Here is a 27,143-nt window from a genome sequence, read left to right as displayed (position 1 = left end):
AGAGTGCGTTTTCGAAAGCAACAGATTTATTGGGTAGCGCGAAGTCGTATTTTTCGCGAGCGTCCGACCGTTCGCTGCTGCACCCAAACTTTCACGCGTTTCAGCGCTCGATGTCATATCTCGCTTATGCATCGATCGGCCGGCACCCGCGCCTTAATAAAATCTCGCTTTTCCGGCACAAAAAGCTGTCCGAGGCCACGACCAGCTTCGATCGTATTTTGCCAGTTCATGGCTGCGCGCACTTCTATGCATGCATGATACATTATAGACGCCCATATGGCCACGATAACTAAAAAAATAGACGTGGTATGGGTTAGTACTGTTCTGCCTCTTTCTTCATCTCTATCGCTCTCATTTTACTTTCGGGCCTTCTTTCTCATTTTACGCTTGACTGTATTTAGCGTACAGTCCGGTGACATCGCATAAACGCTACTCTCTGTGCACTCCTTATAAGCGCTGTATTTCGTACGGTAACGTCCTGTAATTAATGATTGCACCGACTGGTATGTACATTTTGAGCGCTTCACTCTCAGAACAGTTATGACCTATGTTCACCTTATTATTAGGGCAAAAAATACGATTGGCTGCATCAGTGTTTTCCGTGGTTCTGCCCGTGAGTTGGATGCGGCTGTTATCAACGCATGCGCAGTTGCCGGCAGGTTCAAATGGGCAAGTTCCTTTCCGACCCCGTGTTGCTCATCTTTTTTGTATGTTTTCATCAAACGGTCACGTTGACGAGGTTCATTCATTCTTATTACTCCTACGACGTCAGTGTTTCAGCCCTAAAAACTAAATCATCACTATCGCCTCTTTCCGTTCGTCGTCGCATAGCCACGCTATCACTGTACCACAAGTTATTTTACTCATCACTTAACCGTGCCCCTTACATCACGCCAGCATCGTACATTTCTCACCGCACTAGCCACACGCTTCAAGTTTTTCGCCCACGTGCCCGAACTGTTACTTTTTCAGCCTCCTTCTTCCCACGTGCAGCTAAAGATTGGAACGGCCTTCCCCAGCATATCGTCGACATCACCTGTCTTTTATCATTTGCTAACAATCTAAAGAACATTTTTTGTACATGATCACAAATTCCATTGTCTTGTACCTTTTCTGCTCATCCCACCCCTTATGTAATACCCCGCGAGGGGTCTTTAAGGTAATAAAATGAAATGAAATGACGAGAAGATCGGCGTTGGAGAAATAAAAACTCGCCAGTAGTTACCAACCTCCCCTTCTGTTTCAAGGAACACGATAAATATCAAGCCAAATAAAAATTAAAACGTCTGAGAGTCACAGCGTGATATTTCACTCACACTATATATATATTGAACTCGCAACGTAATAAAGTAAGTTGATTCGTAGACGTCTGGTGGTGCACATTTTACCAGCTGCTGGTCGTAAGCCTTTGAACTACGTCACTAAAGTTCGCAACCTTAATTCAGGAGTCATTATTATTTTTTAATTTACATGAACATGCTATAAAGGGGGGTAGCTGGGGCCCAATTGCATCATAAGCTTCTCCTTGAGGCAGAGGTAAACATTAACGCCCAAGGAGAGACGACGTGGCGGGCAACGACCTGCCCGAAACACTACACAAAGAGTAAACTGCAAAGTTCCACGTGAATGTGTATGCTAACACGGAATGTTTTATAAGACACCCACAACAGCAGCATGACATTACTAGGCAGGGAAGAAAAAGGGAAGACACACAAAGAAACCCACGTATTACACAATCAGTTATGCAACAGAAATCGTAATAAAATAGTGCGCAACAAAAGTGGTAATAAGACAGTTTCGCTGTATAAGCTGCAATGGAGCGTAAATGGTAACAAGGCAACACACATGCAGTATTTTGGTTCAACAAGCTATAGAACGTGAAGGGTAACGAAGTAACACTGTAAACACACAACGTCACTGCCACGGTATTACCCTGCGGCTCAAGGACAGGGCATGCAAGAACGCAGAAATTATTATTATTATTTGTTTTTTGGTAAAGGAAGAGAAGTGGTTGTTAGTTAGGACACGAGATACAAGCATCAAAATAGTCGAGGATGGCAGTTTGACAGTCGCCAACAACTCAAACAAGAAACGGAGATTCCGATTACTGCTGTCCCATTCGTCTGATCACCAAGAATAAGTGTGGGAGTGTTCGGAAGCATAAATTATTCATGTTTCAGGGTATATACGTCGGCGTACTATTCCCCGGCACCGCGTGACTTCTACAATGATGGCTGTGGCATACTCGTTCTGATATCGGTGGAATTTATGAAGAAAAAATTTGGAAGTTGATGCCTAACCGCTGGTTAAAGATGAGAGAGCGGTGTCATATCCGAGTAGAGAACCGGCTCTCCTAATGCATACTTCAGTATCAAAACTAGGAAAAAAGGATACGAAGAAAAGTTGATAATATCGTAGATTATTCAGAAGGTCCCTGGTGTTCTGTGCCCATCTGGCAGTCAGCTTTCGCCCTTGCCTCTGTAAATACTACAGGGAAAGAGGCCCGGTATTGCCGCAAAGCTGTTCGACCTAACTACTAGACAACGAAATACATAATGTATCATCTGTGCTCCATAAAGTTAGGCCTTGGAAACACGTGCACTTTGTCGTCTACCTCAATTCCCCAGCAGAGTGCCTAGAAGCTAAAGAAAACAATATGACATAAAATATAAAACTTTGCTAGTGCCAACATATCAAAAAACACAACAGAAAATTTTCTGTTGTCACACCAGATTTTTCTGTAGCATTCTCGGATCTGACAACAAAAGTCTTTGTAGTTACAACAGGATTCGCTGTAGCACTGTGCAGTTCCCTGTCGTAAAGCAGAGCCAGTTTTGCCGCGACGATAGAAATCCTAGAGAAAAATCTGGCGTAACGACAGGACAACAAAAAAATCTCGTATGTTGGGACCAGCTTTGTCGTATTTTTCGACCGGGATGAGCCACATGAATGAGGCCCAATCTTGCCAAGCTTCCGAACCCAACGACGTTTGGCGGCAGAAACAGCAATTGAAAAAGGGGCGTATATAAAAAGCCAGAAGACATGAAACGACGACAGCAGGCGCAGTGAATTGAAAAATTAATAAATACAAAGCTGCCTATAAAAACGTAAGTTTCTCACTAAAGAAAGCGCGGTTCTTAAAAACAAGGGGTAGAACAGCATTATGAACGTCTAGAAGCTACGTGATGGTTAAGTAGAAAACAATATAAAAATATTAAGGTGCAAAAATGCTAAAAAGACTCATCCGTTAGGTTATTACTGACAACCAGAAAGCAAAATCTACGCAAATGACCTTGTTTCACAATCTTCCACGGCCAAAAAAGAAAAAAAGAAAAGGGTGCTGGAAAAGAGTCCAGGAATAAGTGAGATCGCTTTTCTAAGTTATTCACAACGCCGGTGGATTGATGCCCAAATAAATAAAATTAGGGCAGAGGGTAACTACCTTTTTGGCTCAGCACTCTGCAAACACGCACAGCGACGTACAGAAAAGCGAAGACATATACTTGGAGAGATGGAATGGACGGCGCCCGCGCAGATAAAAGATTAATGCGCTTTGTACACATACGCGACAGGATACAGGGGCAGCCTTAAAAATGTGACCCCTCTTTCCTGATTGGATCGATGCGTTTCCGACAGGCCCTTGGTGGGAGGCTTTCGACATCACGGCCGACCGAAATGCGCAGCGTAAAACGTTTACGAGATATAAGCCTGATTTCTCCTTGGCGTGCGCAGTCAGAGAGGCAAGTTGTGCATTTTTTTTTATATACCTCGCACAGCGGTTTCGAAGGCTGCAAAAAGCTTTTTTGTTTTAAACAGGAATTACTTTTGGGGTTGTTGGTGCCCATTTTAGGCGTAGCAGCAAATAACATCCCACTAGAGAGAAGCGACACGGTACAAGGCTGCGTCCTGCCTTGTGTCTTGTAGACTGCTTCTTTTATGTTCGTACAAGGATCCGCTGATTCCCTTAAAAGTATACAGTATATATATTTTGTATACAGCTCCTTTCTTCTGTGCGCAGTTTATTTGCCATTGTAACCTCCTTCTCCCCGCAGCTCTGTGCGCCCTGAATTTCCCTTCGAATTATCTTGCTGTTCTGCGCTGACGCAATTTGTGCTACGGTATTCCCCAATTTTACTGCCGCTCGTACCACAGCATTATGCCGCAACGAAATTTTTCCATAATGCATTTCTCCACTTCGCTTTGGGAAGGTACGATTGCTTCGGAATGCGACACAAAGATGCGTTTGCCGCAGTACACAACGGCAATGCAGCAAAGCACAGCAAATCACTAAATTCTAAAATGAAGAAAAAAGCTCTGTTCGGGGAGGAGAGCAGCAGAGAATGAAAACTGAGTCTGAAGAGCTGCTTAGGAGGAAGGCAAATAAATTATGTGGAGAAAGTACAGAAGACGATGCTGCGAAGAAATGCCGACGGAAAATGCATCACGTGAGTATTACGTGCGAAAGGGTTACTGACACGGAAATAGAGAGGCGAAAGAGAAAACAAAAATCGGGAACAGTAACACGCCACTGCCTTAATTCTGTAGACGGGAAGGTTTACTCACAGTACTCGCAGCTAACTCAATGAGGCGTCTAAACAGAAGCCATGAAGAATAAACTCATTTATTTTCACTCTAGTGTGCTCAATCTGTCCAGCTTTTTGTCCTCCTTCACGTGCGTGTGAGTCCATTTAGTTGTTTCCTAGGTTAATTTCCTGAAACAACTACAGCTTAAGCTGATAGGAGCTGCAAAAAAAAGAAACGAGACCTAAAAAGCCGGGTAAAAAAAATGGAAGCCGATTTGCGTAGTTAGCCCAAATGCAATTATGTGCGCTAGCAGGGTGCGTTTCGCATTTTTTGCATCATTAAACATTGCTTCTTTTGAAATGTTTGTCGGGGTGTGTCTTGTTTATAAAAGGTGAGCCACATGCATTATAAAGCATGTGGCTCACCTGCCACCAAGGTCACGTGACACTGTGACGTCATCACAGCCTGCCCCCCCCCCCATAATATATATATGGGGGGGGGGGGGGCAGGTGGTAACCTACACACCTGGGTAGGTTACCACCTGTCCATCACGATAGGTGGGCCACTTGCAAGAAGCAAGCTTCAAACCCCTAAAGGCTAAATGCGGGGAATGGTCCCTATAATTGCTAGCGCAATAGCAATGCCCGCAGGAAGCTACCCACGAAGCCAGCAGTCTTCCGTAAATAAATAAATAAATAAATAAATAAATAAATAAATAAATAAATAAATGGCAAAGCACAGAATTTGACGACTAGCCCTCTCGGCGAATGTTGAGACGTAAATTGTGCTGACAACAAGGCACAACTGAAGCAAACCATGCACATAGGCGGGGCTCAAGGGTTTCATTTCTGGCGGGGTTTCATTTCTGTTGGAAGTCCACTACACGCAAAAAGAGCGCCTTTAATGCTCCGCCATTATTGGGCATAATGATCGTCATCACCGCACCACCACATTAATCCGAGATGCCAATAACACCTGCCAGTCGCCGAGCACCTGTTGCTACTCGTTGCGACCCTAGCTACGTTCTCTTTTTTGGGTGACGCACTCTGTCATCCAGTAAGCATTAGGTTAGAAGTGCTGCGCGTCATATGTCCCCCCCCCCCCCCCCCCTCTGAGTTACTTTCTTAATTTCAGCCGAATTATGCTCAACCCGCGTTTCTTCCCGAAGTCAAGAAGATTACTCTGGCCAAATACTCACCAACTGTACAGCAGATGCATACATACACCTCACCTGAGCAGACTATCCTATTATGAGCTGTGTTCAGAGACAAAGCATACTGCGCATTCGTTTTCATATTTCATATTCTTCGACGCATCTGAAGCAGTATGCTGCATAGTTCGGTGCTTCTTGTATTTGGCCCAGAAGAAGATTAACAAATGCGGCATACTTGTAAACTGTGTCTTGCCTTTATATAGGCGACCGCTATTTCCTTTTTTTTTTTTTAGGAACACCGGCACCCTGTGCTGTTTGTGTTCGCCTCTCTTCTCCGTACTAAATAAGCGCCCCTATTCTGACGTCCTGAGGCTCGCGGAGTTATATTACTTGCGGTAAAAATGCTTTATGGCGACGCCGTAAAAAACTTTACGCGACGTAAAGGCAACAGCCGTGAGGTACGTACCATGACACAATCAGACAATTAATCTTTATGGTTATAGGTAAGCGCGGCGCTCTTATTGGCGTTATCGTCCTTGTCACGCCGGGTTTCCCTCGTTGTCTACCCAAAACGCGCAACACAGCGTTATGTCCACCTTTGGGAAGCTGTAACAAACTGGAAAGAGAGAGCGATAATTATTCTCGCAAAGATAGGCGCGGCGAGCCATTCGCGACAATATATACAGTTATGTAGAAACATGTGCGCCTATTTCTTCACTGCTAAAAGAACATCACTGCTAAGAGAACATCACTGCTAAAAGAAGATCGGCGCAAATGTTGACAAAAGGGATGACATGTACCAAAAATACTTTCAAGTTTAAAGGCCCTATAGCAACGATGTTGGAGGGATGTCATTCGGTTAATTTTTCAAACCAGGTCATATTCGCGTGTTTTGTACGAAAGAAAACCTTCGTCATAAACATTTTGATTGGCTGCATTGAGTCATTTATTTTCTAATACCAATTCTAAAGCGGGATCCATCCTTGTATTCTTTTTCCTTCGCCTTTTTTTTTTCCTAGTGCTAAACTTTAACAATGACTTATCTGGAGACAATTAGCGCCAAGCACATTCGGACTGACAATATACTTTCGGGCAAATCACTTCTCTATTTTGGCCGCCGCGGTGGCTCAGTGGCTATGGTGCTCGGCTGCTGACCCAAAAGACGCGGGTTCGATCCCGGCCGCGGCGGCTGGAATTTCTTTGGAGGAGAAATTCTAGAGGCCCGTGTACTGTGCGATGTCAGTGCACGTTAAAGAACCCCAGGTGGTCGAAATTTCCGGAGCCCTCCACTACGGCGTCTCTCATAGCCTTAGTCGCTTTGGGACGTTAAACCCCATAAACCAACCAAACCAACTTCTCTATTTGTCCTGATTCTTCATTAAAAGTCAGCTTCACTTACTTTCAGCTCCACTTCCCCGCGAAGCTCCAGCTGGAACGTCTTGAAGGTGTCGAGGACTGACTTCGTGGCCGAGCTGACGTGGATTTTCAAGGCTGGCATGTGAAACAAAAGAAAAAGAGAAACACACGAACAATATCGGCGTTGGCTGAGATTAGTATGGACGAATGATAATGTGTACGTTTGAATGCAGGCTGTGGTGTCGTTTGCTTCTCAGAGGAGATTACGCATTTATTTCAGGCGTGCGCGTCATCTCGCGCTAGTTTTATTTTTCTTCTGTTTATCATCAGTGTGTGTGCGCGCGCGAACGAACTTTTGTGTGTGAATGCGTGTGTGCGTACGCGTATGTGCGTGTGTGCGTGCGCGCGCGCGCGTGTGTGTGTATTCGCGTGCATGCGTGCGTGCGCGCGCGAGAGAGAGTGCTACTATGAAAAAGCCACCCTCGCTGTGGACATGATGATGATGTCGTAGTGCGTACAGCACAATGCAAAGCTGCATCGTAAGCCACTGATAGCAATGCGATGTACAGCCTTTGTCAAAAGTTTAGAGCCCAGGGGGTGTGCTTCTGAGCCACACTGCTTTGCTCGTAATGCGTCCTCAGCGTCCCAAATCTCCTGAAGGTAAGAAGATTTTTGGTCCTGCTCCCTCCGATGCGTAGGACTTCCATGAATCCTACAGGAGTGCCACAATAGTGCTCAGAAGGAAACCCCCTGGGCTCTAAACTTTTGACAAAGGCTGTACATATAGGAGTTACGGCTCGCAGTGGGATCGGGCTTTGAGTTTATGCACAGCTACAACACGTTTCTAGCACTAAGCTAATAGTACACACTGCTCACGGGTAGAGTAACTGTTATATGTCGAAATTGTTACAATTGTGAAAGCACCACATGCGGAAGCTATCCGTAAACAGAAAAAGAAAGAGAGAACAAGTGCTTGGCACACAACGGGAAAGCAAGTACACACAATTTTCGTCAAAGGCAAACAGAGCAGGGCTTCGTGACGTAAATGCGCTGTTGTTCTGTACGTATTGAGAATTCGTCGCCATATGTCCGCCAACTCATGTAGCTCTATAATGACTACACACTGTGCTCTTGTAACTAAACCATGTTCCCTTTAATTCTGACGCACCTCGTACGTACTTCTGGAGAAGACGTGAATACAAGCGCAGCGGAAAAAATAACGACAAAAACTGGGTACGCCTCACCAGGCCGACGTGACACAAGTCCGGAAACAAAAGATGAACGAAAAAAAGAAAGCATGGAAAAGGCAGTTCAGTTAATGTGATCCTCGGTCGCAAGAGAGCACCATTTCCTGAAGTGGTGGTGCATGTGTGTAAGGCTGGGAGAGTAGGGTCGAGGAACACAGAGGATTATACGAAGCACTCACACTAACAGGCGCTTGCGGACCTGCTAACCCTAACCCTCCCCACACACAGACACACAATTACTAACAGGGTGGGACTACAACGAGAGAGCAGACAGCGGCGGCCAATGACTCTGGACAGAAACGTGCCCTGCCTAGCAAGAAGCATCGTTTTGTGCGCGCCTCTAGTTCTGCGTCGTGTCACGAGCCGCCACCAGCTGCGTTTCGTGTTTCCGCCCTCACCCATTCCGGTGGACTCCATGCGCGAGGCGGTGTTGACCGTGTCTCCGAACAGGCAGTACCGAGGCATCTTGAGACCCACCACGCCCGCCACGCAGGGACCTGCGCAAGAATCCACACAAAAAGGGGAACGTCACGTGGCACGCGCCGACAGTATGCGCGAGCGTATGGTCGCGCACGGATGCTGGTTGACGAGTTCATACGATCTGGTTTTCTTCAAATTTAGCGCAAGAGGAAGCAAAGCTAGATAGGAGCGAGGGAGAAAGGTTTATTTCCGACTTAAGGCATTGATCAAGCCACGATGAGAAAGAGAAGAAAAAGAGAAAAGAGACAAACGAAGAGAATACGCAAAAATAGAAATGAGGAAAGAAAGCGGTAGAATTTTCGCTGAATAAAGAAAAATTTACAACCTATTTCATGTTCGGAAATGCGTGCAAGCCGTTCGGTTGGATCGAGCGGAAAGCATTAGTTAAAGAAAAAAGTCGGCTTTTCGCCGTCAAGGGACTCCTTCTATCCAACACCGACGGCCGATTTTCATGAGCCTGCAAACCTGACAATGCCGGGAGTGGGAGATGAAAGGGGAAAGCCCCCTCCCTCCGTGGCCGGGCATAGTCCCTCCCTGCATTGTCAGGCTAGCAGGTTCCTGAGAACTGGCAGACGCCACTGGCTGGAAGGGGCTCCTTTGAAGGGGAAAAGCCTCTTCGTTCTTGACCTGTATCCAGCTTGAGAGGAAGGGGGTGGAGGGATGAGCAGCGGCTTGGCTAGTATCGAGAAAGTCACGTGACGCGTGCATCACCGAATCTGTCTTTCAATCTTTACTCTCACATCTTTCATCTCTCCTTTGCACGTGGCAGCGATTGTGGCTCAGCGCCAGCCAGTGGGCAGGCCCGTGTACTTTCAGTCCTTCCTTCAGTCGCGACAACAGACAACGCAGACATATGAGCCTCAACCGGGCACTGGGACGAGTTTTACGCGACAGCTCGTTCGGTCGAAAACCCGTCGGCGTCGTAGTAGTAGTGAGCACGACGCATCGCAAAAAAACGTATCATGCCGTTTCCCGCAGAATGCTCCGGATGTTATCATACGATTCAGCGTTTCGTGCAGCATAAAAGCTCGAGGCAGTGATCGCAACCGGCGACCTATAATGGTGTGCTGGGTGTCATGCGCGGTTCGGATGTTCACCAAGATAAGCGAGACTATTACTGCGTGATTTCTCCCCTCAAAAAATTACCGAGGACACTTTGGATCCAAATTCTAAAGTGTGCTTGGCGAAAGCCTTGTGGTCAACCCAATGCCGCTTCCCCGAACCGCTTGGAGTGTGGCGGGCTTCCCGCATGTGCGGTTTTTATTATCTTTGGCGACTGCGGTCGCTTTTTTTATTGTAGTGTTTTACAGCGCAGCTCTTTGGCCCCCGTTTCGCGGCGTCGCCGTTGCCCGTTCTGCGTTCGTTGTGTTCATTGGCGTTGGTGTTTCACGCTCCGATCATTTTAAGGAAAGCGAGTGCGCAAACTGGCTCCCCGTGTCAGTGGACGCCTGAGTCGCGCTGTTGTGTTGTTGATGCGGCCATATGAGCCGTTGCCTAGCAACCGTCGCGGTGGACACCCGAACCACACCGTACAGGAAGGGAGGAAGTGGGAGTGAAAAAATAAAGACAAAGAGGTGCCGTATGAAGAAAAATAGCGCAGTTACTGTTTCACATATCTCGGTGGACAGCCGTCATCCGTTTGTAGAGGAAGGGAGGAAGTGTGAGTGAAAGAAGACTGTTTCGCATATCTCGGTGCACACCTGTCATCCGTTTGTAGAGGAAGGGAGGGAGTGGGAGTGAAAGAAACAGAAAGATGGGCCGTAATGAAGGAAATGAATTTCTGGAAAGGAAATTACAGAGGAGGTTGCGCCGCTGTGCGGAGGAGAAGCCACAGTTGGCACGATTCCAGCGCACGGATGGACACCGCGAGTATGGACGGACACCACGAGCACGGATGGACACCGCGAGCATGGTGGTGGTGGTGGTGAAAAGCATTTATTACAAGTTACACATAGAGAGGTAGTTTGGGAGGTGGCCCCTAGTGCGCCACCCCCCTCACAATACTAGGTGGGGTCCCTATTCCGGGACCCCATTTGACTCTACCGCCGCTCGGGCACGCCGGACCATGGCCTGTTGGGCCGGAAGGTTGTGGCAGCCGAGCAGGGCCGCCTCCCAGTCCTCTCGGGTTGGGTTGGGGTGGGGGGTGAGGGAAGGATTTTTCTGGCATGCCCACACCATATGGTAGGTGTCAGCCACCTCCGTACAGTATGGGCAGAGGCCAGAAAAGGAGGGGTCGAAGTGTTTCATGACTGCCGGGAACAGCAATGTATTTGTAAAAAGTCATCAGAAGACGCTCACCTGCTTTCCCAGCATGGACGGAAACCGCGAGCATGAGCAATTAAAGGCTTTTGCCTTAAAACCAATTTTCGATTTGTTCAATGGGCAAAACGCCGCGCCGAACGGGTGATAGCGTTAAGTGGACTCTCTGGCAGAGACGGAAGACGTTGTCGCGTTCCACTCTTGAAGGCCAAGCTTAAGCGTCCTCCAAATTTTTCGTTTCCTCAAAAAAACAATTTTCAGTTTCCTCTTTCTTGCTTTCTTCTTTCACTCCCTTCTATACCTTCCCTTACAGCGCGGTTCGGGTGTCCACCAAGATGTGACAGGTACTGCGCCATTTTCTTGCCTCAAAAACCAAACAAGTGGGCCGCCGACGTTCACTGCGTTCATTGGGGTTGGCGTTGACAACGTTGTATGTGTCCGTCAATTTTGACAAAAGGAAAGGCGCGCAACTGACTCCCTGGGTCAGTGGAAATTGGTAAATAGGTTTTCGAGGGAATGAAATCGCAGTATCTGTCACACATATCTCGGAGGACATCTGAACCACACGTAAGGGAAGGGAGGAAGGTGGGAGTGAAAGAAAAAGAGAAAAAGGTGCCGCAGTGGAGGGCTCCGGAATAATTTCAACCACCTGGGGATTTTTAACGCACTGGCCTCGCCCAGCACACTGGCGTCTTTTGCGTTCCGCCTCCATCGAAACGCGGCCGCCGTGGTCGGGTTCGAACCCGGGTACTCCGACTCGATAGAGGAGCGCCTTAACCACTGAGCCACCGCACCTCAACCCAACAAAATAAAAAATAAAACCTGCTTTCGCTAAATATTGCGGGGTTAGCAATGCTAAACCGGCAGCAATTTTTATATGATTATTTAGATTTAATAAACAAACCCTAATCCCTCCGTTCAGCACACTCCATGCGCATTCTTTATGCAGAGAACTTTGTCATCCCATTTACGCCTCTCTTATCCCATCTTTCTTTCCCCGAATCCCTTCCCTACGCAGAGTAGCAAGTCAGCGTAAGGTGGTTGATTGATTGAAAACTTTAATCAACGTCAATTACCGCAGCCTTGGCTGGTCCGCTCATTCCGGTAGCCCATTGGCCTGCGCCGCAGCATCGAAGCCTGGTCGAAATTATTTCGGAGCCCTGGTTCGGAACTGACCACTGCGTCCGCGTTTCGATGGAGGCGAAACGCAAAAGGCGCCCGTGTGCTCTCTTGCTTCTTTCTTTCCCTCCTACCTCCGTTCCCTTACGGCGCGATTCAGGTGTCCGCCGAGATATGAGACAGATATTGCCCCATTTGTTTTCCTCAAAAACCAATTTACCAATTTACCGTGTGCTGTGCGATGTCAGTGCACGTTAAAAATCCCCAAGGGTCGAAATTAATCCGGAGACCCACCACTACGGCACCTCTTTCTTCATTTCTTCTTTCACTCCCTCCTTAACCCCAGGTGGTCGAAATTTCCGGAGCCCTCCACTACGGCGTCTCTCATAGCCTTAGTCGCTTTGGAACGTTAAACCCCATAAACCAAACCAAACCTTTATCCCTTCCCCTACTGCGCGCTTCGGGTGTCCACCGAGATATGTGAGACAGTTACTGCGTCTCTTTCTTGCCCGAAAACCAATTTTCAATTTTCATTTTTTTTCCCTTCCACTACAACACCTCTTTCTTCCTTCATCCTTTCACACCCTCCTTTATCCCTTCCTTACAGCTCGATTCGGGTGTCCACCGACATACATGAGACAGTTACTGCAGCATTTCCTTCCCTCAAAAACAAATTTCAATTTCGCAACGACCGCGAAATTCTCTTTTAATTAAAGAGCTTCTCTCGGGCTTAGAATGTTACCTGCTCCCCTTTCTCTCTATTCCGTCATCCCTTCCCTTAGGGCGCGGTTAAGGTGTCCACCCAGAGTGAGACAGTCACCGCCTTTCTTTTCTTAACCTCGTCCAATACGACCTAATTTGCAGAGTGGGTGCTCTCACAGTCTAGAAAAACTTCCAAAGTACGGTTGCTTATTGATTTCAAAACCCATGCAGTGACAAATGTCAGCGTATATACAATATATTAAAATTTAAAAAGGGCTCGAGACTTTGTGCCTCTACGCACAGGGATTAGAAGCAAAAACGGAGTAAAGGGTCCTCTACTGCACTCCCTAATCGGGGCAGTGTATGCTGCCCAAGCACTTGATGCATTTTTCATCGTGGCGAAATAATGCTGAATGCTTAACTGTCTGCCGCGGGTACGGAATCTGTCTTAAAAACATGCGAAGCTCTCTCTCAATTTGGAGGATTTCATCTACGGTGTGGTCTCCCCTGGTTGCTAAACGCAACTCCTACTGTGCCGCATTTCAATTCCTCATTCCATTGCTAACTGCATCACGCCACTATTCTTTCAAGTGCGAACGCCTTCGCTGCAACTGAACACACTCCGTATATATTCAGCGATAGAAATTTGCCCCGGGACTTAATTTTTCTAACGAATACACAGGGTGAAGATAAGCAATGCGAATGCCAACGCAACGTAACAAAAAAAATGGCTGAGGCTTAACTTGGTTAAGCCTGGAGAATGCGAAGCATCATCGTGTCGCGTAATTTGGAGGCGCACAACCACAGCGACGGCGCGAGGTGGGCCCCCGTTTCTCCACTGTCGTGACGTCATCGTGTCACGTGGTGTGGCGTCATGTATCACGTGATTTAGAGGCGCACAACCACAGCGACGGCGCGAGGTGGGCCCCCGTTTCTCCACTGCCGTGACGTCATCGTGTCACGTGGTGTGGCATCATCGTGTCACGTGATTTGGAGGCGCACAACCACAGCGACGGCGCGAGGTGGGCCCCCGTTTCTCCACTGTCGTGAAGTCATCGTGTCACGTGGTGTGACGTCATGTATCACGTGATTTGGAGGCGCACAACCACAGCGACGGCGCGAGGTGGGCCCCCGTTTCTCTACTGTCGTGACGTCATCGTGTCTCGTGGTGTGACGTCATGTATTACGTGATTTGGAGGCGCATAACCACGGTGAAGGGCTGAAGTGGTAGCTAAAGTAGTATGCTTCGCATAAAAATTCGAAATTGCGCTGAACAAAGGGAAACGACGGGGAGGGCGCAATACATCTATTGCTGTCACTTGTTCGGCTAGTGTAGTTCGGCCCTATGCCCTATCCCAAAGACGGAGTACACTCGAGGACGGTTTACTCCTTTTTTAGTCCCTTATAGGGTAATTCACGCTTACAGTGCAGGGCCAAACAAGTGACAGCAATAGACGTATTGCACCCTCCCCATCTTTTCCTTTTGTTAAGTGCCATTTCAGAATGTTTTATTACGTTGGGTTGGCATGCGCATTACATTCTTCTTTACCCCCTTGTATTCGTTACAAAACTGGTTCGATCCCGGCCGCGGCGACTGAATTTCGATAGAGGCCCGTGTACTGTGCGATGTCAGCGCACGTTAAAGAACCCCGGGTGATCGAAATTTCCGGCGCCCTTCACTACGGCGTCCCTCATAGCCTCTGTCGCTTTGGGACGTTAAACATCAGTAAATCAAATCTAAATTTTCTCCTTAGATACTATGTAAATGTTCGCACGACGGAAAACAGGAAACGTTAACAGCGCCACGTGAGGCCAAATGTGCTGACATATGCGCCACAAGCGCTATGGGTGAAACGATGGGTTCGTAACATCTGTTACATAAGAAATGCAAGGCTGCGTATAGATACCACCCAACAGAAGCCACGAAAAGGGAGCACTTCAAAACCCGGTTTATAGCGGAGAGGGCAACATAGAGTAAAATATCACGCATTACCTAGACCCCACGTTATTTACACCCATAGAGTTTCTTACTATTACCTAGAGGGAAAGCTGGCAGCCCGTCTATGGGAGTTTGCATGGAGATACCTCGAGACTTCAGTCACCATGGGCGCTCAAAGCATCATGGGGCGGTGAGCTACCGACTGCAGAACTTCAACTTTTGGCCAAAAAATAATGCAAAAATAAACGCTATTCGATCATCAAGAATGTCCTAACGTTCAATATCCTGTCTGTAAATTGCAACAAACGAGCAGAAAAGCATTTAAGTGCAAAGTTCGCCAAAAATAAGCCATGGCTAGCTCTCCTATTGGCCAAGTAATGAACACTACAAAAACTAATATTTCGTAATTAACAGGCACACTTTTAAAAGTAAATATGTTTTCAAAAAACATTTTGTTGCTTAAACACCATAAGAGGTTTTTAATGGCATTTCAGAAAAGTGAAACCTTTTATTGGCGTCGTGTGTCGTCGCGCTTTCACTACTATGAGTTTTGCACACTGCGTTCGCGCGAAAGTCGTCTGCGCACACACGAACAGCGTTTTCGGAATGAAGCGTCTTAGTAGTGCCACTCCGTGTTCCCGAAAAATTACGACTGTCCCGCAACAAGTAGCTCACCACCCCATGATGCTTTCAGCGTCCATGGTGGCTGAAGTGCAGCGCCGCCAGCTTTCCCTCTAGGTAATAGTAAGAAACTCTATGTTTACAGCCCTCGTAGACAATCGTAACTGTGGGCCGCTGAGGAGATGCGGCATACTACGTCACGACATTTGCCCTAGGGGAACTTCTACACGCTCTATACAGAAAGGAGTAAAAAGGGAGTTATCTTCCCTCTAGCGCACTCCCTTTGGTAAAAGGGGGTGCCTTTTTTACTCCCATATATGGGAGTTCTTGTTTAGAGTGTATGAACAGCTGTCGTTGAAAAAGGCATGTTCGTCGATTTTACGAGAGACGGAGGCAAAAAAAAATATAGATCGAGTCGCAGGGAGCGAAAAACGAGACTCGCCAAGCTTCAAAAATCGCGGACAGCGCGACTGAACTCTCGCTTGGAGCTCAAGCGCTCAAAGCATCCGGGAAATCGCGAACGGACAGACAGCAGCCGAGAGACATCCCCCCCCCCCCCCCCCCCCCCCCCCCCCCCGCCGCCTTGCGGGAGCCGCAGCAGCAGCGGCGCGGCCATTATTAAACGCATCCGTAATCGTCGGAGCCGAAGCTCCACCAGCGCAGATCAGCCTATGGCGCACCCGAGAGAAAGAGAGAGAGAGTGCGGACGTCATCCCGTTTTGCCTCCAGCTCGACTCTCCTCGCTTTCCCGATCCGGATTAATAAGTGAGCAGCTGCTAGCCGGGAGCCCGCGGCACCATGGCCGGATCGTACATGTTTTAGCCCGCGCAGCAGCAGTAGCGGCAATCGCTGCGGCGCAGGTCGAAGCCGATACGCAAGCCGTTCCGAGCACACGCGCATGCATTATACGATCGCTTTGGGTCGAGCGGGACGAGTGATTTTTTTGCGTTCTTTTTTTTTTTAACGGATAGGATTGGAAATGCGGATATATATGAGTTGGTTTGATTTGTACGGGCCGATTCAATTTACCGAATACCCGTCGGTGTTGCAAGCGTGGTGGCACTACAAGTTGCCTTGCGCAGGCGACAACCTTGTGTATTTTCAGCATCAGGCGGCCCTGCATTCTGTACGCAGCCTTGTGTGAAAGGACACCGCCTCTCGGAGAAAAAATTTCGCTACAGTCACTCGTGTAGGTGTTGTTCGATTTTGCGTCTGCCTGACGAGAGTTGTTACAGCAACTGATTGTTTCAAACTTCATATCAAGAACAGCGTTCAAGCCCTTTCGTAATGACAAATGATCTGAACATCACGTAGCCGCTTGTGCTAATAGCTGAAATATAAACACAAGGAAGAAACAAAAATGTCAGAGACAATTAAGACCGCTTACGTGTGGGGATGCGAAAGCATTACTATCCGTGGGTGCACTGACGCCCACTCACACACACATTACCCACGCACACACGCGCGCTCGCGTATGACACCACATAGCCCAGGACGCTTCACGACAAACGGTTGCACCATAATTTTGGTATGAAAACTGGTTTTTGAGAAAAGTAAATGGCGCAGTAACTGCCTCGCTTCTCGGTGGGCACCTCAACCGCGCCTTAAGGGAAGAGGATAGAGACTGGAAAGGCATACAATTGAAGGTGCATATGTCGTCGGTTCGAATCCCTCTCGCAAGGTATATAGCCTCCAACTTGCCTAGCACTTGTACATGCAACGAGAAATCGTATGACACCACCCGGAACGCTGTATGAGAAACGGTTGCGTCACAATTTTGGTACGAATGTAGTCGGGAGAACTGGCGCCATATTGAGGGCAGCCAGTGGTGGGTATATACCCGAATGACATGTATATGATCGTCTGATGTGGCGGTGCTCGGCTTGCTGTGTGCGTCGTACGGCCACTTGATTACTTCGCCTTACTTGTCTTGCCTTCGCCGAGATTTGCTGTGCCGTCTGCGAGTAGAGTACATACACGAATACACACACTCCGCCGGCTTTTCTCGTAATGGCACAGGTTATTCTTCCGCACTAAAATGTTACCAGTGTAGTGCAGCAGCCGCGCTCGCTCACTGCGGCGAACTGTGAAGGTGAAAGACGACGACGATCTTGAGGTGTGAAGCTCGCTCGCAGCCCGAACGCTTGACTGGACCTTTGCTGAACGTTGCAGAGCGACCTAGGTTCTGCTAAGTCACAACCCCCTCCTACACCAGTAATACAATTTTGTTGCGGCAGCAACACTACGCTAGTCGCCGAGCTATTTCGCGGAGCTCTGGAAAGGCCAAGCTGCGCATGCGCGAGGAGCGGGTGACGTCACATGGCGCACAGCTGGCGCGCCGGGGCCGCCGCCGCAGCCGCCGCCCTGCGCTCTCCATCGCCTCGCCGACAGTCTGTCATTTACTGTCCTCGTTTTTATTGTTTTTTTTTCTAATATGCGAGCGTGAACATTGCTTGCACCACTATTTAGACTACCAAAACCAAAATAGTTTTGGTTCAACTTTCTGAACTAATCAGGTGATAATGTTTGTTGTTTAAAGGCGCGGTAATTTTTTTAAATGCCTTTTTTGTAATTAGCTCTCTCCAGAACGAAACTGCTTTTTTTTGCAGTTTCGTATATATGTTTCAAGAAAGACATGCATCTAAGCTTTTATTGGTTAGTGTTATGAAAGACAAACAGGAGAGAGTGAAAAAAAAAGAGGGACTGTTGAACCATCGCAACTAGTTTGATTTCTTTCGACATCTTTTGTTGAAACTGAGTACAAGCTCGAAAAGAAATTGTTGCACTGAAAACCGGTGACAAAGAGGAGACCATGGCAACCTTCAAGTGAAAAAAATGCATGGTCTTAGGTGGCTGGATGGAAATATTATCGAAGAGGAGCCACTCGTCGTTAAGTTTGCATAATACCGTATAAAAGGTTCAGGCTTTGCTTCACCTCATCCCCTCACCCAAACACCGGAAAAATCTCGGTCCTCTCCAGGCCGGTATTTTTTTGTCTGGTGGAAACAGCATTCAAAATGCATAAAACAAAACTGCTCTCTTAGCAGGATGAGCACTTCGATGGTGAATAGTGCGACCCTTTCAAACGCATTTGCATGTCGTCTTGGCATAATTTGCTTTTCGGTTCTGTTTATAGTTCAAATCCGCATTATTTCATTGTTAAAGTAACTGCCGCATGCAGTAAGTTTTGCGTCCATGGTGACTAAATGCAGTTTCTATTGATTAAATATGCTCAAACGCGGAAATTTGATCGGTATTTCAGGAGATTTACCTAGTAGGGCAGCTTTTAATTCATCTATGACAGCTAAAACACATGCCTCTTCACTTTAACAGCTACTTTGTCTTATTCGAATGTAGCACGATCATCGCGCACTTATAATGAGCACGCGTTGAGAGCTGTTTACTTATCTATAAGTGTCTAATTCTTACACCTCGGCGGTAGCCAATGTAGCACAAGTTTATTCTCCATTTGCGCTGTATACCCCTTCGCTCATTCCCTTAGCACATGAAGCAGGATGCTCATAACATTATTCGAACGTTCACAAACAGTGTACGAATACACGCCCCTTTCCTGAGAAGAAACGGGACAACAATAATGCTTTGCGAGAGTCACCCGCCGCAGTGGTTCAGTGGTTAGAGCACGCGGCTGCTGAGCTGGAGAACCTGGGGTGGTAGTCTGCCAGTGTCACCTTTTGCAACAGGTCGCATTAGGGCGGGATTTTCCTTCCTCCATGGCGGGGCCTAAAAAAAGTGCGTACAGTTGCTCGAAGAAACGGAAAACGCCCCCGGCACTTTCGTCGGCGGTGCTTTCATTCACTCCAAAAAGCGACAAATACCACTGCTGATTCACTAGCAGCAGTAGTTTCGCATCTCTGTTTAGTAGTTGCTAATTAATCTAGAGATGTTTATTTTTTTATTTCAAGCAGCATAATGTGCGTATTGTAGTCAGTGAGTATTTACAATGCAAGACTGGTGGCACCTATTTAAATTTATCATTTGTTTTACGAGTGCGATTGCGGTTTAAGCCGTGATGAAAATGGCGCCCGGTCATGTCAGTGTCTGGAACATGTTGTCGACAAATCAAATAGCGTTATTCCTCAATAATGCGTCTATTAACGTTGTTATGTATGTTGTGTGTCTGCTTCGAGTGTGAGGTAACTATTTAGGGGCGCTAGCATCCTTTATGGCCTTGTCCAGTGCTGTTTCCAGCTGCATCGGTGGTTGAAACATGTGAACGACAACACGGAGGTGTTTAATGTTGAGTTGTACGTTTGTATAAGTCGTCACATTGCTTTAAATCATATTTGGCTCGTGGGGATACTGTTTCGTGGCGCTAACGTGCATTAAAACATCTCGAAGGGTCATGTATACCCGCGAGCGCAAACGCTGCCAAGGCCATCTCGTCGCGGCGGGCAACGTATGGCTTCGTCGTCTGTTTACGGCGGTGCAAAGTAAGTTCGTATGGTGAGCGGCAGCCCGGCTCAGCAGACGGTATAATGAACAATACCAGGCAAGGAGAGGAGTATCCATGGCGTCTAGTATCAATTTCCTAGCCCGTCGCCCGCGCGAACCGCTTCAGCGCAGTCCGTTGTTCGACAAGGCGTCGTCACGATGACGTAACAGGAAGGCGGATCCGCTGTCGTCACGCCGCCGTCACCGCGGCTGATAGGGCTCGAGCCAATCAGCGCAGGGCGAAGTGGACGTGTTACAAAAGGCGACACTGGGAGAATACCACCCCTGATAGCGATCCCGGCCACGGCAGCCGCGTTTCGATGGAGGCGAAGCACGAAGGGCACCCATGTGCTGTGAGATGTCACTGCACGTTAAAGAACCGCACGTTGTATAAATTATTAATGCGAATGCATTGCTAGGCTATGTCAGCGGGGTAGTGCCCGCCAAATGTGTCGGCAGCAGCTGTGGGCAACTCAGAAGAGATAGCGTCAATTGAATGGTTGTCATCGAAAGAGGATGATGGGAGGATGCTGCGCAAGAAAACATTTTCGAAATCGGATCTAGAGTTAATTACTTAGAGCCAAAAATATTCAAAGTGGCCTGGGCCAGAGCAAAATGGGCACCAAATTTGAAAATGCCGGAAGTGTTGGGCAATCCAATCAATCCAATCAATAATTAATGATTGTAGAAAGTCGCAAGAGTTAACTGAAGTGAATTAAGGTGCATTAATTGCGAATGAAGGTAATTTAATTAGTAGTTAAATTAATTAATGCAATTTAAATGTGAGTTGATGGCAATTAAGGTGAATTAAAGATAATTACGTGAATTACTGTGAATTAATAACGAAATAATTATACGCGAGGGTAATTAGAATTAATTCGTTGTGAATGTTGTGGGTAATTAAGGAACCAATTAAAAAATCTCTGCCTCTCCCGTAACCGAGAGTAGAGTAAGCATGAAATGTTTACGGGCATAACACGTTGGTTGTAGATGGTACTAGTCAAAATCTTGAAATGGGTCTAGTGTTCAACACACCACACCACACATACTGTGCACTGGTCGATGTGGACGCAATCATTTCCTGTGAGTGTCTGGGGAATCTCTTCCGCCCTGCCTCGTCCGCTGTATCCGGTTTCTGTCAGGCTCCATTGCTCGGCTTAAGCAGCTGTGACGGTGGCGGCATTGAAATGCAGGACGATGCAGAAGCGTACGCGGACACGACGAGACGCAGGCCTGACAAGAATGTATATGCAGCGCGTCCGAATACTCCGCGAGCGTGCATACATCTGCCTGCCAAAGGGGGAAACGTCATGAGCTGAAGGCCCAGTGGCCGGTCTTTTCCATGCGTGAGTGTGGGACCGCGGCGCCATCCTTGGGGACGGCGCGGAAGCAGTTTTTTCGCCCAAAGCCCTTCTCGCCCTGGAGCTCCCCTTTTGCTATAAGCGGCCCTCTCTCTTAGAGAGTCTCGTTAAATCTCGTACGGTGCCCTGGTGCTCTCGTTTCAGCTCCCGGATGTGTAGAATTCAGTGCACGGATGTTGGCTCTCGTTCTCGGCGTGGCGTCACCACACTGCCGACAAAGGGAGCTAAAAGCATTTCATGCTTAAAACAAAAAAGCAACTTGAAATGAGGAGGCGTCATTGGTTTCGGATTACTTCAGTGCGAGTTACCGCAGTGTTCTCCAATTATTCCGGAGCCTTCCATTGTGGCACCTCTTTCTTTTTGTTCTTTCTCTCCCTTCATTTTTTCCCTTGCTGCGTAGAATGAGGCGTCCACCGACCAGTGAGACAGTTACTGCAGCTTTCCTTTCCTCAAAACCAATTTTCCTGGAAAAATAATGAAAATTGGTTTTTGGGGAAAAGAAAATTGGCTGTGGTTTATTTATTTATTTATTTACACAGTACTGCTAGCCTCTAGGTGAGGCTGTAAGCAGGAGCGGGAGAAGAAAAAAAACATAAGTGACATGCGCAAAGCAAATCAAGGCACAACACGCTGCCTTCACAACAAATGAGATGCACTCACGAGCAAAAATAGATGATGCAAAGTTGCGTGCAGAAACACAAAGCAATCTCAAGAACACTCCGTAATCATCAGTTACAATCTGACAGCATTCATAAATGCTTCAGTAGAAGGGCATTCTACAATGCTGGCCGGAAGCCGGTTCCACTCACGGACAGTTTTCGGAAAAAAAGAGTTAGAGAAGGTTTGAGTGTGACAGGAATAATCTAAGTTTTTTGCTATGATGCGATCGGGTGGTTCGTCGGTGTACAGGCTCTATGTAATCGTGTTTTCGCATACCTAGTTTATCATGAAACAGCAAGTGCATGTATTTTAATCGATCATACTGGGCATGTGTTTTAGCTGTCATAGATGAATTAAAAGCTGCCCTACTAGGTAAATCTCCTGAAATACCGATCAAATTTCCGCGTTTGAGCATATTTAATCAATAGAAACTGCATTTAGTCACCATGGACGCAAAACTTACTGCATGCGGCAGTTACTTTAACAATGAAATAATGCGGATTTGAACTATAAACAGAACCGGAAAGCAAATTATGCCAAGACGACATGCAAATGCGTTTGAAAGGGTCGCACTATTCTCCCAAGAGGAATTATAGCTCCAAAATCACCATCGAAGTGCTCATCCTGCTAAGAGAGCAGTTTTGTTTTATGCATTTTGAATGCTGTTTCCACCAGACAAAAAAATACCGGCCTGGAGAGGACCGAGATTTTTCCGGTGTTTGGGTGAGGGGATGAGGTGAAGCAAAGCCTGAACCTTTTATACGGTATTATGCAAACTTAACGACGAGTGGCTCCTCTTCGATAATATTTCCATCCAGCCACCTAAGACCATGCATTTTTTTCACTTGAAGGTTGCCATGGTCTCCTCTTTGTCACCGGTTTTCAGTGCAACAATTTCTTTTCGAGCTTGTACTCAGTTTCAACAAAAGATGTCGAAAGAAATCAAACTAGTTGCGATGGTTCAACAGTCCCTCTTTTTTTTTCACTCTCTCCTGTTTGTCTTTCATAACACTAACCAATAAAAGCTTAGATGCATGTCTTTCTTGAAACATATATACGAAACTGCAAAAAAAAGCAGTTTCGTTCTGGAGAGAGCTAATTACAAAAAAGGCATTTAAAAAAATTACCGCGCCTTTAAACAACAAACATTATCACCTGATTAGTTCAGAAAGTTGAACCAAACCTTGAACCTTGCCGTATAAGTCTTCTTTGCTGTTCACTTCTTCCAAAAAAGAGCGGTAACAAAAAAAAAAAAGTACAGAAGAAACAATGTTCTACTTTTCGCGTCCTTTTTATGCTTCCCCAGATTTTTTTAGCGTAGACAGACGAATGTTTACAGAAGTGTACATGTGGAGCGAATCTGATGTATAGCTAAAAACGCCCTAAAATAAGCCGATTTCTGTAGCTCCGTTTCCATTCATCCGCGCAATCCTCTTAACGCTCAGCGACACTAGGAGCTCAGTGTGACGAAAAAGCCTTTCCTACGTCGAGTCAAAACCCGGAAGGAAACACCACGCATTATTCATTCAGCAGGGCTACAGAAAAGATGTGCAAAAATACAGGATGACGACACAGCACGCAACGAAAGCTGAAGTCCGTATTGAAAGCTTCGAAAACAATGACTCGAGCAAGTACATGCCTGGCGACGCGAAATGCTTCGATATGTGCAGTCTTTGTCAAAGGTAACCAGGCTGCATGATTTGCTTCTAGCTCATACAGTGGGACCCTTACCGGCTTCCCTGAAGCTGAAATGGTCGTTAAAGGTAAGGACTGGGGGTCTTCTTACCTTCAAACACCTTTTGATCTATTGGAAAGCCACAAGGGCTCCACTATACAAGCTAGAAGCAAACGATGAAGCCTGGTTACTTTTGACAAAGACTGTACCTTGCGAGCGGGCGGTAATGGAGAACTAAAACGAGCTTTCAAGACAAATTGCAGAACTCTAGGGCGCATTAAAAAAAAAACGTAAAAAAAATCCGCCGCTTTGTCATGGCGCCGTTCGGTGGGATGAGACCACAGACAGAGTGGTCAAAATAGGGGGGTGGGGTGGTTGGTTACGATGAAAACGCCATCCCTGGGTTTGCGTTTTCTTTACAAACTTCCGGCACCGTGCTATCGGCAGCAACACTAACCGTGTTTGTGAAGAGAATATGGTTTACTGGGGTTTAACGTCCCAAAGCGACTCAGGCTATGAAGGACGCCGTACTGAAGGTTAATTGGTTGGTTGGACGCCGTAGTGAAGGACTCCGAAAATTTCGACCACCTTAGGTTCTTTAACGTGCACTAACATCGCACAGTACGCGGGCCTCTAGAATTTCGCCTCCATGGAAATTCGACCGTCGCGGCCGGGATCGAACCCTCGTCTTTCGGGTCAGCAGCCGAGCACCATAACCACTGCGCCGCCGCGGTGGCCTCGTGAAGGGCTCCGGAAATTTCGACCACCTGGGGTTCTTTAACGCGCACTGACATCGCACAGTACACGGGCCTCTAGAAATTCGCCTCCATCGAATTGGGCAAAGAATAAAAAGATGGATTATGGTTTATGAGGGTTTAACGTCCCAAAGCGAGTCAGGCTATGAGGGACGCCGTAGTGAAGGGCTCCGGATAATTTCGACCACTTGGGGTTCTTTAATTAACGTGCATCGACATCGCACAGTACACGGACCTCTAGAATTTTGCCTCCATCGAAATTGTACCCCCGCGGCCGCGATCGAACCCTGGTCTTTCGGGTCAGCAGTCGAGCACCATAACCACTGAGCCACCACGCTATTTAATAGTGATAAGCTTCTTCAAGCTTCGCCAGAGTGCGCTTGATCAGACCTATTCTCTGGTGGTGAGAAAGAACCAGTTTCTTCAGGTGACATATTAAGCTTCCGGGTCGTTCGTATAGCTTGCTTTGGTAACGGCTTCACTTGCGCTACCGTCTGCATCACTTGTTCCACCATCTGCATCAGTATGATGCTCAGGCGGCGCTGGTGACGTCACATGAAAACACACTCTACAGTTAAATGCGTGTGTCATCTACGCGCGCAGCCTGCACGCAAAAACATACAGTGTGTATCGCTCGTATATGACCATATACCGCGACGACTTTAACTGGTAAGGTGCAGCGTTAAAACCACAAAGTGAAAGCTGTCAGCATGCATTGCGACAGCTCGCTCGGCGTCCAACCCGAACAGGAGCCTCGAGGGGGCCGTTGAACACCTCCTTAACGAGCTGCGACACGAACACCCGAAAGCGAACGTAGATTACCGGTTGCGTTGGCCGTAACGCGTTCGCTATGCAATGCAACGCGAGTGCAAATGGTGTTTCTGCGCTGAATAGCAGAGCCATCAGTTATGCATGAGTAAACTAGGCGTTCCGCTGGCTCGAATTTCTCTGCCGCCGCTTGTGGGTGGAGCATAATCAAGGAAACGAGCCGATTTCTTGATGAGGTGCGGTATAAACAGCTCAAGAACGCGATACTTACGGGGTACGTATGCGACTCGCTATACTGTACGCGAGCGTAATACAGGCGCATGACAATACCGCGGTAAATGGAGCAGCAAGTGATAAACCGGGCGTTTTTCCGTTGAAATTACGCCGCATATATTACTGCTTGCCGTTTAGGTAAGCAAGACCTAGTTATGCATGCTCGATCTGCCAAACTCGTATACGTTAGGTGGCTTTCTTTCCCTTTTAATCCCCCCCTTATTGTTTCTTTTTTCACTGATTGTTCACTGCTTTTAGATAAAGAACATGCCAAAGTAAACCTTCCCTTCTCTTGTGATCGAGTGTGTTCTGTCCGCTTCCCATTGTGAAGCTGACGTGAAGTGTAACGGTGATTTCGCCACCTACAACACCCCGCTTATTTCAGCGAGTTATACAGAGCTCTTGGGCGCTGTATGACTCATGCAGGTGCTTGTGGGACGAAGATCGAAATAATGCATGGAGCTAGTCTGAGCCTTAATTATATGATAGGGCCGTATATGCTGATGCCTTTAAAATCTTTATTCCTTTATTTCATATCGCATTTGCACCATGCACTTCGTCAATGTAACTGACTATTTGGTCAGCGCGAGAACGCCCGCTCCCCTTAAAAGGCAACTGCAGCACATTTTTGAGAATTTCGCGATATTCAAGGATTCACATCTATATCGGCTGTAGATAAAGCATGCCATGTGTTTTTGCACTAGCATTTGAAATAGTGACGTAATCGACGATCGAATTTTGCGCTTCTGCTCAATGCACTGGAGGTGTGCAAGAAAGTTCAGCGTGACGTCACGGAAGGTATGGTTTCAAATTACCGCTGTCGTCAGCCACACCCTGCCCTGACTCGTTAGACGCTGCCAAACAACTCTCGGCAGGGTTTGCCTTCGGTGGCGTTGCTTTTTTTTCCTTCAAAGCAGGCTTTTGCTCGTTGGAAATGTATACCGATACCTTCGATGACGTCATCATGCGCCCCCCCCCCCCCCCCCCCCCCCCCACTTGTCGTTGTGCGCGGCGGAGAAGATTGAAGGGCGTCCGGATTTTAATCAGCGACTACTTCACTATTTCAAGTGTTCGTCAAGAAAGACTTCGCATGCTTTACCAGCAAGTTTCACACATTCGACACTCTTAAGCTCTTTGATTTCTAAAACCTGTGCAGTTTCCCTTTAAGCGCTGTAAAACGCGGTATGCGCAGTGTAGCCGGTGCCAAAGAACGTCGGTGTGGATACAGGACAGGAGTAATATAACGATTCGATTCAAACCCTACACGATTCTTAAGCTTTTTGTTTTTGTCATTTGCTCAAACAACGCCGGAGCAACGCTATCGCCGATATCTGGTGACCTCTATGAAGGACGATACGAAAAGAACAGAACCGGAGAGGAATCGCCATAATATACGGGATTGTGTACATTCTGTGATCACTCTATGTTCTGAAGTTTAGTGAAATGTAAAAATCGCAATCGGAAATCAAAACTTCTCGTTTATAGCCGCTTTCAGCTAAGAATGCTTTTCTTTTTTTTTTCTGGGGGGGTGGGGGGTGGGGCTTTATAAATAGCGATAGACGCACACTAGAAAACTGGCCGACGAGGCCCTCTAGATCAGAAGCGCGGAGCGGTTCAGCGAGAGTTCATTACAAAGCCCGCCACGGCGGTGAAGTGGGACTTTCGTATGTTTGCACCTCCACGGCTAAGTGAATCAGCAAATGCTGTAGCTCCTCGGACACCACTGTACATAACAAAAATTACAGACAGCACTTAAGACTGCTTGCCTGCTTTGAAGGATAAATAATTTTTTTTTTCAT

The 27,143-nt window shown here is 47.2% G+C and overlaps 1 protein-coding gene across 1 annotated transcript in view; it reads right to left on the bottom strand.

Moving 5' to 3' along the window:
• LOC149339435 (atrial natriuretic peptide receptor 2-like) overlaps nt 1–27,143 on the bottom strand; it is a 169,547-nt gene that overhangs the window by 1,906 nt on the left and 140,498 nt on the right. Inside the window, exons 7-8 of the mRNA XM_089548223.1 lie at nt 8,679–8,777; nt 7,077–7,168 (exon numbers count right to left, since the gene is read on the bottom strand). Of these exons, the coding sequence (XP_089404349.1) occupies nt 7,077–7,168; nt 8,679–8,777 (191 nt within the window). The remainder of the gene's footprint in view (nt 1–7,076; nt 7,169–8,678; nt 8,778–27,143) is intronic.

The sequence above is a fragment of the Amblyomma mixtum genome, chromosome 6 (assembly GCF_055824585.1).
Source record: "Amblyomma mixtum isolate Tamu chromosome 6, ASM5582458v1, whole genome shotgun sequence".
Taxonomy (NCBI): domain Eukaryota; kingdom Metazoa; phylum Arthropoda; class Arachnida; order Ixodida; family Ixodidae; genus Amblyomma; species Amblyomma mixtum.
This window is presented reverse-complemented; position numbering and strand designations above follow the sequence as displayed.